This window comes from Rhipicephalus microplus, chromosome 1 (assembly GCF_043290135.1).
Source record: "Rhipicephalus microplus isolate Deutch F79 chromosome 1, USDA_Rmic, whole genome shotgun sequence".
In the NCBI taxonomy this organism is placed as follows: Eukaryota; Metazoa; Arthropoda; class Arachnida; order Ixodida; family Ixodidae; genus Rhipicephalus; species Rhipicephalus microplus.
Genome location: NC_134700.1, coordinates 251,430,390 through 251,445,995, shown reverse-complemented (window position 1 = coordinate 251,445,995; position 15,606 = coordinate 251,430,390). Strand labels below are relative to the sequence as shown.

Genomic DNA, 15,606 nt, shown 5'->3' with positions numbered 1-15,606 from the left:
GTAGTAGCTGCTCCCAAAACCACGTAGTTATTTTATAATCTGTATTTTTTTATTTGAAAGACTCTAAACACCTACGTGCCTTTTAGTCCAGCAGTGCTGAGAATTGATAGCAATGCCGGTATCCCATCTAACGACTTGTGCATGCTGTAATTGTTCTGCTTTCACAGGAATTCCTGCAACTATGCCTAATCACATTTTTTCTGAGATTTACAACTATTTTTGAAAATAACAAGCCGTTACAATGAGACAATGTGGCTCCATACCCCTGTCACACGGGCACCCGCGAACACCGTGTAACTCCCTCGTCCTTACAACAAAGAAGATGGGGTCCGTGTCACACGGCCACCGTTACGCAACAAAGGTAAAAAGGCACATTTTTCAAAGGGCGTTCAACGATCTCCCTTTGCAGCGGAACAGGGTACTCTTGCCCCCAGTATCTGAAGGTAAGAAAAAAATTTCGCGCGTGAAAATTGCCACAGTGAGTACAATATTACATTTTGATAATATTAAACGTTTTTTTGTTCCAGTACTCATTTGTAACGTGTTTGTTTACATATATATATATATACGCTCACCTGAGTGCAGCTATTCTCCACACCAATGCCCTCCACACCGTGCCTCGGCAGTCAGGCCGGGCGCCGCCATTTAAAGATATTTCATCCATGCGTGCGGTTGTTGTCGTCGCCGTGTTTAAGTTTAATCGTGAGAGGAATGACTGGCAGTGCTGCATTATCGTCACCTGCTTTGAGGGCTGTGAGAATAAGTAGTGGGACCCGACGTATTTCAAGGGTTACAAAAACAATTATTCGTGGAGAACGGCGCAATGCAAACAAACGTAGCATTGGGCACAAGGTGGCCAGCGTCGCTGCCAGCATCGCTACATTTAGCGAATGCGTTTCCATTTGAAATAATTTCAATTTTTGTTCGCTTTAGACCTACTCATTATTGTGTTTTTGTAAAAACGGCATAACGAAGATCCACAAAAAAAGCATCTAGAGATGAAATGAGGATACTTCTGCGAAAATCCAACAGGGCTGACTGAGCCCCCTCGCGGCAACTATGACAACTTTGTCATTGCCGTGTGACACTCCCACAACTCAATCTCCGTCGAACTCCCAAGGGAAATTTACGTCGGCGAAGTTTAACAGAGTTCAGTGGTGGCCGTGTGACTGGGATATTATACAGCTTCCCTGTATTTATACCGCGTTGCGTGCACCTGCGCCCAAGTTTGATGTGCCTGTGTTGTGGATGGTTGTCCCGTCGTTACTCTCTCGACACACGAGCCAAGTCAAGTCACCGAAATACTAACTGCGCGTCATTTCTGGGAAAAGTGTAGGTAAAAAAACCTCGTCACTCCAAAATCATAGTGACCTGAAAACTGCGTGCCCGGTTTCACGAGTAAAAAAGTTGCTCAAGACGTGCTGATGAGCACGGGATCATTATGTCATGCAAAGGTAGCGCCACTTTATTGCGCACTACAAGCGCAAGCCTATAGGTACTTTTTCATGAAGTAATACCTTTTACTATAAAGCAGCAAATAATATTTCAATACTAACAGGAGAAGTGTTGACCGTGTACACTAGTTTATGGTCACATGACAGGGCAGCTTGGATAATTGAAGTTTCTGCCACCAGGTGGCGCCACAGGCTATTTTCGCAATTTTCAATGAACAAATAAAAATATAACTCCACTTTTCATGAGAAAATTTTGGTCGATTTGAGACACTGTGAGGGAAAATCTTTCCATTCGCACAGTCATCTCATTTTATGTTCTGGGCAGTTGTCAGTCCCTTTTATTATTACAAGGCAATATAAGCTTCACATTGAACACGTGCCTGACAATACATGACAAACTTCATCAATGAATGGATCTCATACTTTTGCCAACTTTGTCAAGTAGAATTGTTCACTTACTCCAACAAATAGGTTGTTGTAAAGTGACACACCTAATGCACCAAACAGCTTCAAATGCTGACTTGCACAATTGATATGTCAGAAGGTTGTTTCAATATGCTTTTGTATACACGCATCCATGTTAATTCAACATGAAAGGTCACACATGTAATTTCTTTTTTCCTTTGAGGAACGTCTTCCACTCAGCAGAAATGGTTGTCAAGGGGTGTGAGGGGGGGGAGGCCTACAGATAGATGTGTCATAGGTCATCGCTTTGTAGCCCGAGTTCAATCCACTGATTCTGAGTGGAAAAATAAAGTGTCCTTGTTTAACCAAGTTTTTCTCTTTTCTCTAGAGTGCTTGGTAATGTACGGTGATATTGCTGATGCAGCAATGACTGGGTGCATTTTGTTCTAGACATGTGTACTGCTGGAAGGAATTTTTTGTATAAATAAGCTTGCATACCTTGAAGACAATATTAACATTTATTTTGTGTGCTTTCCTCAATGCAGAGTCAGTTCAGATTCCAATAAACACATAAAACAAGTCTGTTCATAGATGTGGCTTGTCATACAGTTATTGTTTTTCACTGGATCCTTCAGTACTGCTGATAAACTTTATCTAGTATACATTAGTACACTAACATTTTAAGTATAAATGGCACTTTCTGCAGACACCAGTGTGCAAAAAGCTGCAATCTTTAAGAAGAATGAGGAAAATGAGAAAGCGTAGTTCGTGCATGATTCTGGATCTCATACAATGTTATTAAAGTCTGTTAGCATTACGGTTAAATTTCATTCAAAATGAAATGTCCCTTCAACTGCTGTAGGTGGGACGAACAGAGATGATTGTTCTTATTATGACAAACTGTACAAAAGATAAATAAACATAAATAAATAAATAAATAAACAAATAAATAAGAACTTCAAGGGGGAGGAATGCAGGCAGGATATTCAGACACACATTTTCCATTGGTACACGCCTGTAAGTATATTTAAATGCGTGTGAAGTGTGATAAAAAAAGCTCTAACAGTATGTGTGCTGCACAAAAAAAGAATCGAAGAAAAGTTGATTGATATGTGGGGTTTAACGTCCCAAAACCACCATATGATTATGAGAGACGCCGTAGTGGAGGGCTCCGGAAATTTCGACCGCCTGGGGTTTTTTAACGTGCACCCAAATCTGAGTACACGGGCCCACAACATTTCGGCCTCCATCGGAAATGCAGCCGCCGCAGCCGGGATTCGAACCCGCGACGTGCGGGTCAGCAGCCGAGTACCTTAGCCACTAGACCACTGCGGCGGGGATCGAAGAAAAGTTATGCTCTCCAGGAATGTACATAAATTTTCGGTGCCTTACGGGCAAGCAGCACGTTTTGGCTTCCAGCTACGATAACCTGCACACGTTTAGCCACCTGCATAAACAGGCCTAGATAAACGAAGCGTGCACTTCTGTGAGGCGAGGTTATTACGTCCTCTTTGTGCATACAATTGCCGACCGAAAGGAAATAAAGCAATATATGCCGATGTATGCAACACAGAGTAATCGGTGACACAAGATGACGGGAGCAAAGTTGGCCACGGATCAAAACACATCAATCAGTTCACCGAGCGAAAGGAGAAGGGAAAGTCAAACGCCCCAACGGAGGAGTCGTTCCCAATTACTCGACAGCCGCACTTTCGTGCAGATACGACGTCAGCGACGAAGACCCGCGTGAACTCAGGGGCGCAGTCGCAGTAATCTAATATCGTGACCTGTCTAGCCAGGTAGAGAGCCACAGCGCGTGAATACGCTTATTCAATAAACAATCCGCTCTCCTCAAGCCTCGCCACGGCCAACCCGATTAACTCGGCGGCGTAGTACGCACGTACCCTTCGCCTCCCAGAAAACCCGCCCCGTTCTTCAAACCGCCCACTTATCCTGGTCTCCTTTCTCTTTTCGCCTGTGCGCGAAAGATTTACTGAACCGCGCTCTGGACATAACAGCGGTTCCGTTCGATTAACATTCCAATCCGAATCTGGCTGCGAGTGTACGCCATCGGTATAAATAATCGAACGGCAGCGCCTAAAACGGTGCGAGAGGCGTACAAGCGACCCGCGTCAGGCGGACGAGCTGTTGTTCTATCACGCCAGTTACGGCCATCACCAAAAGACGGCGCCACGCGTCCCACTCGCACAGCGGCGCGGCAAAATCATCAATCAGGGAGAACGCTTACATCGTGCTTCCAGCGCCCGTGGACCGAAACGGCCGCAGCTACGATGACAGAGTTCATTTCCATTTAAATGGAGTCATGTTCGTTCCTTCTACCGTGACCATTTGGATTCAAGCGTTACTTTCCTTCTCATTCTCCTCGCTTGGACGCTGTCCTAAGTCAACTTTGGACTTGCACTGCCATACTTTCCTTTGCCACTGGCGTGTAATTGCGTCCAGTATCGGGATCGGCACTGTTTCGCGCACGGCGTGTCCTCCTGCGCTTCGTCCATATCGCGCTCGCTAAAGCTGACTTCACACAGCTACTAATGCGCTCTTGACAATCTTTCCATAGAACCCTACCATTCCGTTTAGCTTCATCTACACTAAGCATCTACCAGAAGGGGGGCCACACCAGCTTGCAAGTGGTAAAAAATTGTAATAAATACAAACACTAGAAACATCACGAACGTTTGCACGGCAACAGGGGCGTAGCTAGAAATTTATTTGGAGTTGGTCCAACACCCTTCAAGTGCGTTCGCGCGTGTGTTTGTAGATAATTCCTGGGGTTTAACGTGTCAAAAACACCGATATGATATTTAGGCACGCCGTAGTGGATAGCTCCGGAAATTTTGACCCTCTGGTGTTCTTTAGCATGCAATGACATCGTAAAGTTAGGCCAATGACCGGCAGCGCATCACAAGTATGCTATCTAAAGCCTGCTTTCTCTCACCGAAGACGTCTGATGCAAATGTCTCGGGACTAGAATTAATGAAGAAAAAAAAGAAGGGGGGGGGGGGGTAAGTAAATCTTTTATACAATGTTCGACAATGTTCCTGTACTTCCTCGAATGACGTATAGATTACCGGCCCAACGTTGAGGCCATTTCGGCATTTGGCCAAGACGGTGCCAAAACGACAAATGCGCTTCCACTGCGTTTGCAACAGTGCGGATGGCCAGAAATTAGGGAGTTTTAGTGCTGGGTACGCATTCTCTTGGGGCGATGCGGGCTTAGGAGCGCGCGGCGTTGCGTGCCCAACCCATATCCAACCGGAATGCCTTTTAGTTGGCGCCACGGTGGCACGCACGCAAACGCAAACCGCACGAAGTTCACACGCGCTCGCGGAGCCATAGCGTCTTGTCGCGTAAGTAATATTTAAGTCTTTGTATGATTTAGAATGTTAAATTAAACATAAATAGTGATCAGGACACTTTTTTATTGTGTACAGTAATCTGGTATACGCAAAAAAATGAAAAATACAAATTTACTGTAAGGACAGTGTCTACATCTTGTGACACTTCGTGCAACCGCAGTCATGAACATGTTAGCTTACGCTAATGTTTTTGAGGTGAAAATGAATAAAAAGGTTGCTCATTTGTAATATTATCGAAACGCAGTTTTTGCACCAGATGTACAATGCACAATGTTTCTGCAACAACAAAGTTGTGGTTGTCTGCTTCACTATGTCCGCGCTAGATGGCGCCACCTATTCAGCTAGTGGGGGGGGGGGGGGGGGCTGGCATATGTTTTTTTAGTTTCTATGTTCCAGGCCATTCTAGCTTTGGAAATCTGGCTGAAACCGTGTAATCGCTATAAGTGCTCGCAATTTGGCTTATTTTAACTCGACGGCTAGAGTATACGCAGTCCGGATACCGTGAGTTCTTGCGAAGGTGGACCGCGCGGACGCATGGCCCCATCGCCCCAGCGATCTTGCGTCGCATCTGTTTGGGGTTTCGCGCATGCGCAATACCGCCACCCCGACGTCCTGCGTACGCAAGCCGCTTGGGCACCCAGCACTAAAACTCCCTATTGTCACACGTCAGAGGATCCCCGACATAATGAGTGCACGAGGGCCTGTATGGGCGATATAGAGTCATTTCAACCTACATCTATGCTTCGAATGTTGAATGGCCTGTGGAGCACGAAAACATTCAATGTGTGCTTAGGCCGGGTCATTAAGTACAGAGAGAGAACAAATGGCAGAGATGGAAAATACGTAGGGAGGTTAACCAGCTTTTCCCAAGTGTTTTCCTGCCGCACACTGCTCAGTGATGCTGTTGACCATGCAGCACATGCGCCCATGTGTCGTTCTAAAGTTGTAAAGACGTCACTCGATGGCCACCTAACATCTAGTTCCAGAATGAGGGGGCCCCTTACAAATTCCAGGCACTGGGCATGAACTTTGCCCTACGCGCTAATCTACATGGCTTCCACAAAGCTGTTATTTGTAAGAGCTTCAGCGCCACTGCGCAAGTGTCGAAATTCTGCATCGTCTCCTTAATGAAGCATCGGCTGTACAGGCTTGTGGGCGTCTCTGCGAACGTGGACGCCAGTAGCATAACACTAGCTGCAGTACATATACACAGTTCCAGAGGCTGACCAGGGTGGACACCGCGCACTGTTCAATTTCGGAGGCCACGTTCCATTGAATGAGCAGATGCTAATTTAGACACAAGTTTCGCGAAACTGTTTCAAATGGGACGTTGCAAAGCGTCACTGACCTGATGAAGGCCCTCCCGCGGGGTGGTGCGCAGAGGACGGCGCGTGTCCGTTTGCCTGCCGGCAGACGAGGCTGATGGGCGATGTGTGGTGGTTGCTGCCGCGGGATGCCGACAGGGACGCCGCCGTGGCCGCCGTGGACATCATTTCGGCGTAGTGGCTGTAGCTGGAGCGTCGTCCTTCGCGCCGGTTGCCATCGATGGCCGCCTGCAGCTCGTCCGGCTGGCTCAGCTTCTCTTTCTCGCACTCGTACGGGTACAAGTATTTCATGTATCTGCACGAAAGACAGATATGGCTAACATTGCTACACTCCCACGGAACACAACGCGTTCGATCCGCGCCACGGCAACACTCGTGCTAGCGCAAGACCAGAAGTGTCCTGTCCTAGAGTGTGTAATAGCGGTCGTGCCGAAGTTCGGCCTGGTGATAAGCAGCGCCCATGTGAAAGGTTGATAATCATGTCTTGACACTCGCATCTGGTCGTCTAACAGCGCATGTGATTGACAGGCATTTTAAATTTATATTCTATTGCGCTTACAGTTCGAAACTAAGCACGAGACATGTTACGTCGTCGTCATTGCTCTTGTTTTTTTTGTATTTCAGCATCTCTGCATGCAAGCATCTTAGGTTGATGTCCTCAGGACGGAAAACCAGTTCTATTCATGGCATCGTCAAATTCCGCCATATTAGCATCGTCAACAGATCACAGCGGTTAACACCGGACTCGATCACAGTAGAGAAGACGGTCAATTTCACAACACGGCGGAAAGTGACGAACGATGTAATGTACGGAGCAGGATGCCACGACTGCTTGCGGTGTGAGGCCTAGGTAGCCAGCGAACGCTGAAAGGACGCCGGACTCGCTTATCGAACCCTTCTCGAGAGCGCGCCGCAAGAAGAACGTGCGATAAAGGAGACTGCGGCCCATTCCCCGCATAAATTCGAACGTCTTCCGTACTCGTCTGCTCTGCAGACAGGAAGTGAGAGGGATATCTAGGGCAAGGGCCGCAGAGTCGAGGACCGACAAACAAGGTTCCACCATGCTACTAAAAACAATGAATGAGAGGCATTCCCGACGCGCATACGTGTCGCATGTGGCACGATAAAGGCATTCTTCCATCGCATGCAGGCAGAGACGATACTGTCAAGTATCTCTGTTGTGACTCTGCCCGATGAACATTTGTAATGCTATCGAGGCGTGCTATTTCAAGCACTCGACAAGCATCCAGGGACGGCTAGGTTGTTTTCTACCGACGTCGGGGACCTGTGGTTGATTTCGCTGCAGTGGGAAAAAAGTGGACAATGTTTGGTGTGTAGCCTATGCGACGGGGCACTGATATGCCTTAATTGTTGCTCAGCATTGCCTTCGATAATTAGAGATAAGAGGCAATGCGGAAAACTGCTGAGAAATGCTTAACTGCGAACGAACAATGAACGACTATAACAAACAGGAATAACACATACGTGAGCTACGCTCGTTAAATTTACGCCCTGATTACGTTCGTTTACGGAACGGGGAAGGTTATTTTCATTCGTCCATTCATTTGCAACTTTCTTTAATTAGGTACTCAGGTAATTACGTGCTCTCCCATTTTTGTTGTTCCAATTTTTACGCCAGTATCATTGCATAACAAGACATAATCTAGCGAATATTACAAGAAACCGATTGCTCTGCGAGGACAGAACCCACCACCTTCTTTTTTTCTTACTTTTTAAGACAGCGCCACAATTCGTCACACAAACTATCTCCCCAACCACGGTGCGATCAGCAACTTTCCATTCCAAACAGCACATTTTAATGAAAGCTGTATGAGATCACAACTTGGTTCACGTGCACGCCGTAGTTCACGTGCACGCCGCCACCACCGCAGCCGGTGTGGGTAACCCCTATCGCACAAAATGAGAAAAATAAACTGAGTAAATAAAAAAAAATTACCAGACCTGCACGGAGCACGCAGCATAGTCGCAGCGAAAGCTGCAAGAGCGGCCTTTCAGAGCCTTTCCTAATCCCTGTTTGGGTAACTGCTACAAGTACGCTTGCTGGGTACCCACTACGCCATCATAATTTTTGTGTAGTTGACCAGCACTCACTATGCTATCTTTCGTTATTCTTTGGAGAAGCATGGTATCCGCTACAAACTTATTATACCTGAAGTGGGTATGCGCCACAGTTAATAAGTGATAAAGAACAAGCGTGTGTAATGGGTTGGAGCATTGGACGACACCCTCGTTGTGCAATTCGCATTATGTGACGCCTGGCTGTTCCTTTGCTGTGCTAAAACACTTAACTACTCGTACTAACGCAATTCCTTTGCCGCCATCAAGCCTGCCTAAGGCCAGTTTGCGAAGGAGTTCCAAGCAGCGGCGTGGCTCAGTGGTGATATGCTTGGCTGACATGCAGAGACCTGCGTTTGAATCCCATTGTGTCCTTGGTGTCCTGCGTGGCACTCACTCTCTGGATTTCGTGCCGGCCGGTTGTGCCCCCGCGATCTCCGACGATAGCGCAGCTCTGGCCGACTGGGCTCCCCCTACGCCATCTCATGACGCCGAAAGAGCTCTCGCTGAGTGGTACCCCGTCCTCGGACTCCTGCGACCGCGTCCACCTTTCCTATCTCCTCTTTACTTCCGCTCGCTGTCCCTGTGCCTCGCTCTCTCTCCTTCCTCTCTCTATATACACCTTTTAAACTTACCCTTTTAATCCCTCCTTACCCCCATCTCTTGTGAGCTACTGTTGAGGTGTCGCACTCTGATGCAGACAGTTACGGGGCTCACTTTTTTCCTTCTTTCCTCTTTAAGAATCACATAATCAGCACAGTATTCTGCACTGCGCCACACAGCTGCTTGGAACTCCGTTGCAAACTGGCCTTAAGAAATCACAAAATCAGCACAGTATTCTACACTGAGCCACACAGCTGCTTGGAACTCCGTTGCAAACTGGCCTTAGACAGGCTTGACGTCGGGAAATGAATCGCGTAAATATTAGTAATAAAGTGCTTCAGAACAGGAAAATTACAACCAGGTAATTGCACAACGAGTGGGTCGTCTAATGCTCCAACCCTTTACAAAAGCTCGATCTTGTTCATACATTAACTGCGGCGCATACGCACTGTGCGAGATTGTGGAGATTACAAAAGCTTCTGCCATAATTCTTCATGCACAGCACGAGCATAGCACACACCCAACCACAGTACACAAACAAAAAAAAACATGCACAAAGTCTCTTGCAAGTGTGCAGCAGGTACCACGCTTCTCCGGAAAATGACGAAGGATGACACAGGGAATGCCTGATGCTACACAATGATTAATGGCGTAGTGGATGGGTACCCTGCAAGTGTGCTTGCAGCAGCCACCCAAAGCGTGTTCAAAGAAGGCTCTGAAAAGCCGCTCTTCCAGCTTGCGCTGTGACAGTGGTGCACGTTCCGCCTAGAGTTGGAGGTTTTTGAAATACTGAGCAGCTTTTCTTTTTTTTTCTTCCCACAGTAATATGAAACAATTCTGGCATGCCAACATTCACTGAGTTAGCAAGTTTTCGTCATTGCATTCTGCCTTACGAAGTAATCGTGTACGCTTTATTAAAAGATGATTTGAAGTATGTTTAATTGTGAGCAAAAAGTTTTGTCACTACTGTTTGCCAGTGAAAATTGAATCGAAATAGCGAGAATGGCGCAGTTATATTCGAAAAAAATGGCAGATACCACGTACAGTGGGAATCGATGATATGCGAAGCACGAATGAGGAAGGCTAATATGTCACTTTAAAATCAGAAGCATGTTACGCGGCGGACGTAAATTATGCCGCACATGACTTCCATGTCATGATTATCACGTTTGGACATGTCATTTACCTTCGTCGTCCATTCACGTGACGTAATAGCAAATTTGGTATATGTGAAGCTAGCGACACGGCCGCGAGCGCCTCATGAGCGTGGTATATTTTCACGTTCTTACATGAAACGCATGTCATGATTATCATGTTGGCACCAGTCATATACCATCGTCATACATTGATGTCACGTAAAATTACACCTAGCGAAACGACCGCGAGCACACCATGAGCGTATGGCGCGTAGTCATGACTTACATGCATGCATGTCATGACTTCCACGTTAGGGTCTGTCACGTATGTTCGTCATGTAGTCATGTCATACCACATCAGTTTCGCGATATCTCATGTGAATGAAATTACCGCAAGAGCAGCAAGACCATGAAATGTAAGTCATGACATTCACGAGATACATGACATGATTTTCATGTTATGACTATTCAAATATGTTCTTCATTCAGTCATGTTATGCCATACAAAGTTTGGCATCGATAGCGTTATCGAAACGGCCAGGAGAGCTAAGTCGTAGGCGGCTAGATTAGATAGATAGATAGATAGACAGACAGACAGACAGACAGACAGACAGACAGACAGACAGACAGACAGACAGACAGATAGACAGATAGACAGATAGATAGATAGATAGATAGATAGATAGATAGATAGATAGATAGACAGACAGACAGACAGACAGACAGACAGACAGACAGACAGATAGATAGATAGATAGATAGATAGATAGATAGATAGATAGATAGATAGATAGATAGATAGATAGATAGATAGATAGATAGATAGATAGATAGATAGATAGATAGACAGACAGACAGACAGACAGACACGCTCAAAGTCGCCGAAGTTCGCCAAAAAATGATCCTCATTTAAAAAGTATTTTCTGCCCTTGCCACTACGAAATGAAATTAGCAGAGGAAATAAAAGCGAGGCTTCGTTTCAATGCCGGCAGTTAGTTGGGCAAAATAGCGCGCGAACAGAAAAGAACCCTCTCCCACGTGTTGCATACGTGACGGCGGCATTCGATTACCGGGGGAATGTAAAGTCGATGACAAGTTCGCGGAGAAGGTCGTTAATTAAGCACATCTCGTCACACCGCACAAACGCGCGCATGGGCATGAATGCAGAAGAAGCAGCGCGTGCTCCAGAACCCATCCGCGCCTGATACAAGCCAAAAGGAACACCGCCGTCATTGAGACCCAGAATGAAATAAGGGTATGGTGGTTATCATAAGTAAAGCGGTAGCTGTCAAACCTCGTTCTTGCGCTTTATAGAGATACAAATGATCGAGGAAAAGTCGTTGTGCGAGCAAGCCGTGAATCAAGCACGTGCGTAGGAGGAAATAAAAAAAGAATCATTCGTCGCTACGAAATGCCAAGCAAACGAGGCAAGAACCAACGACGGCATCGTGAACATATAAAGTCCGGGTAATCGGATTTTATTCTGAATCTTTTTTTCCTCCTTACCCTTGATCAATGGTCCAGACGACACAACGCCGCGGGTCGCGAACGGTATACAGATGGTAAGCAGAGGCAAACGAAAATAATTGAGTTAGCCCGAATCGTTACATTATACGAGGAAGACGCGAAACGAGAGAAGCGTCAGTCGCGAGCATTTTGCAATAACGTATATACACCACACTGACAGGATGTGTGCATGTTTTAGACTACATTCTAATGTGAAAAGATTGACACATTTTACGGCTGCACGCATTTTTATCTTACGCGAATGTGTTTTCCTCCTGCGCCACGTTTCGTGCCCTGAAGAGCAGCAACGGCAGCTCCGACGAATATCATGAATATAATAACAATATGCGGGGGTTTCACGTCCCGAAACCAAGGTATGATCATGAGAGATGCCGTATTGGAGGGCTCCGAAAATTTTGACCATCTGGTGTTCTTTAACGTGCCCTGACATTGCACAGTATACGCGGGCTACTATAGATTTTGATAGATATGTGAGGTTTAACGTCCCGAAACTACCATATGATTATGAGAGACGCCGTAGTGGAGGGCTCCGGAAATTTCGACCACCTGGGGTTCTTTAACGTGCACCCGAATGAAAGCACACGGGCCTACAACATTTCCGCCTCCATCGGAAATGCAGCCGCCGCAGTCGGGATTCGAACCCGCGACCTGCGGGTCAGCAGCTAAGTACCCTAGCCATTTATCCATCGAGACGGGCAACACCATGAATATCGTACGTCAAAATGAGGAAAGTTTGATTACAAAATGTACATGAACAGGATAACGTTCGAAACCGGAGACAGGTACTAATACTCGGCGTTTCGCATTTTTCCATTTTTATAACAGTATCCGTTTGTTTTCATGGGCGTTACCAGAAATCGGAGTTACCGATAGTGTTCGCGTTCGACGCGTTGGTGGCGCAGTTTTTAGCCACGAAGGAGCGACAGCTACTATTCCGATGGGAGCATAGAGTTACCCCAGATTCCATTCAGCGGCTGACATAAAAGGATAGCAGCAATGTACTGGCCAAAATGCAGCGCACGTGTTTACGTGTTAACGTGTAGCAGACGCGTTTTCGTCGCAACTTTGACCCTGAACACCTGGTTAACCTTGATGGTGAATAACAAAACTGGCCAAGTAATTCTGTCAAGATGTTTAGCTTGCAAACAGTGCTAATCGAATTCTGTTGGTACCGAGGATCTCAGCGCTGCGGGAGTTGAGAAAAGCGCAGATGCAGATGCGGTGCCCTTATCGGCACTGGCGTTGGGGAAAAGGAGGGGGGGGGGGGGGGGGGGCTTGTTGCACCTTTCCCACGCCTCCCCGAAAATTTGGAATTTCTCATGTGTATATTTGCACGCAGAGATACAAACACACGACTAACATGCATAAAGGGTGACAACCCCCCTACCCCCCTACCCCCTCAAAAAAAATAAATATCACAGCATATCCACGGAGTGCATGATGATGAATGGGGCAAAGCGCCCGTCCGAGCGTCCGTCTGTGCGATCGTCCATGCGTCCGTCCGTGCGACCATCCATCAGTGCGTCCGTTCATGCATATGTCTGTCTGCCTGTCCATCCATTGGTCCGTCCGTCCATCTAGCGAACACTCCAAAGGGGGAAGTGGTTATAAAAGTGAGCCCCCCACTGTCTGCATCAGAGTGCGACACCTCAACAGTGGCTCACGAAGGAAGGGGATTAGGAGGGATTAAAAGGAATAGAGTGAGAAGTAAAGATAAGATTGAAAAAGATGGGGCCCCAGTCGAAGAAGTCCGAAGACGGGCTACCACTCAGCGAGAGCTTCACGGCGTCAGGAGATGGCGGAGGGCGAGCCGGTCGGCGAGATGGCAGGGGCACAACCATTCGGCACGGAATCCAGCGAGAGAGTCCCAAATTTTCGGTCCCATTGAGGATCGAACCCGGCCGTTTGCGTGGCAAGCAGGTGTCCTACCACAAACCCACGATGTTACTCTTTAAGTACCACCATCTCTCATCTTTTCATCATATATTCAGCATATAAAAGTACCGCCATCCAGTGGACATTCCAAGGACTAAATCAGAGGTGGCACTCGCGCACTATCTTATGGCCTGCACTTCGTGTCTACTTCCCACTTTTCACCGCCTCTAGTTCATGGCTATACACTAGTTTACTATACTCATGGCACTGCGGCCCAACCCTTGCTAAAGCTTCTTAAAACCAAGGAGGTTATGACCAGCAAGTTTAACGCGGCAACCCTTTCTGGTCAGATAGTGCTCAAAGTGCGCCCTTCTGATACTAGCCTTTTTTTTTTTAGTAAGCATCTTTTTATTTATGATTAACGCGCGCGGGTTTCCTCCTCAATTGAAAAGGGTAACTCCTCTAGTCCGGCCGTGGAGGTGGCTACGTACTACTGTAGGCACCCGACAGTGAACCAGAGGGCGCGACGAAGCTTTTTGGACCACCTAAGCATTGTTGGTACCGACCGTCAGGGATTCCAAGCAAATGAAACTCTCGCTGAGCACATTGAGACGCTGAAGTGTCGATGTCCTTTTTGGCGCGTTTTCAAAGAAGGCTTCCTGGACGATTACATATTCCGCCGCGACCCCCCCTGCTCACAACTAAAATATAAAATAATACGAGCGTGAAAGCCCAGTTTCGCTGCGTCTACTCGCTAGGATACACATTCGAAGACTCGGTTTTGCTGCGCCTACTAGCTATAGGCTGTGTGTTCTGGCACTACCATCAGATCTCGTAAACTGCATTGCCGGGTGCCTATACTACTACTACTACTACTACTATATACATCGCGGACGCACGACCCACGACTTAGGGAGCTTCGCCTCCACGAAAAAATCCCGAGTGAAGTTCACAATTTCGCCACGTGCACCTCCGCCCCCGACGAGGCCCCGCTCGTGCGATTTTGGCAATGCAGCGGAAGCATGTTGCGGCACAGCTCGTGAGCGAACCTCTCTCACAGCAAACATTTCCCCTTTAAGATAATATGCAATAGAACCGGCGTATCCGCGTGCGCATTGTTACACGCCCGCAATAAACAAAGCGTGCTGACGCACAAGCACGATCGACGCAACCGCGCCGATATTGGGAAATTCCGTACGCAGTCATGCGCCGAAGGATCAGCCACCGTAATGGCCGCTCCGTTTATTTGCGGCCAGAAATAAATACACGGCCATAAAAAGTGGCCGCAACAGACGGCGACGTAGGGGCGCGTACACGATTGCGAATCTTTATCGGAGACAGGCATCGCTAGCGCTGCGTCGAGCCTCCCTTCCCGCTCTATTAGAGGGTCCATAAATATCTGGCCGTTCCTTTACCCTTCTGATGCACCCTCTCGATCCACGAGCAGCTTCATTCGGGGCTTACTGTGCATACAAAGCGTCTGTTTTGCTCTGCTCCAGAAGGCGGCTGTAATTAAGCTGCTCTTCGTTTCGTCGGCAAAACAAAAAGGGGGTGCGCGCACATTAACGCCACGTGCCGCAGCCCCGGTGGGACGCGGTGAAAAGAATTTACGTCACCGACGCGTCCGATCCACGGGCGTGGTCCGACGGTGTTACGAGGACGAAAGAGTCACGCAGCCCGCGTGGTATAGAGTCGCCCTACGCAAATAAAACCAGCGACGGGTGCCAGTGGATTTCACGGAACGGCCAAAAGAACGACACACTCGCTACGCGATCACTCGTGTGCGCGCACGTTCCCCAACAACGTCGCCAGGGATTTCAAACACTTG

The 15,606-nt window shown here is 47.4% G+C and overlaps 1 protein-coding gene across 4 annotated transcripts in view; it reads right to left on the bottom strand.

Moving 5' to 3' along the window:
• LOC119186379 (AT-rich interactive domain-containing protein 3C) overlaps nucleotides 1-15,606 on the bottom strand; it is a 236,714-nt gene that overhangs the window by 16,058 nt on the left and 205,050 nt on the right. For all 4 annotated transcript variants that reach the window (XM_075893212.1, XM_075893219.1, XM_037435017.2 and 1 more), the window contains one exon: nucleotides 6,585-6,856. In XM_075893212.1, coding sequence (XP_075749327.1) covers nucleotides 6,585-6,856 — 272 coding nt within the window. The remainder of the gene's footprint in view (nucleotides 1-6,584; nucleotides 6,857-15,606) is intronic.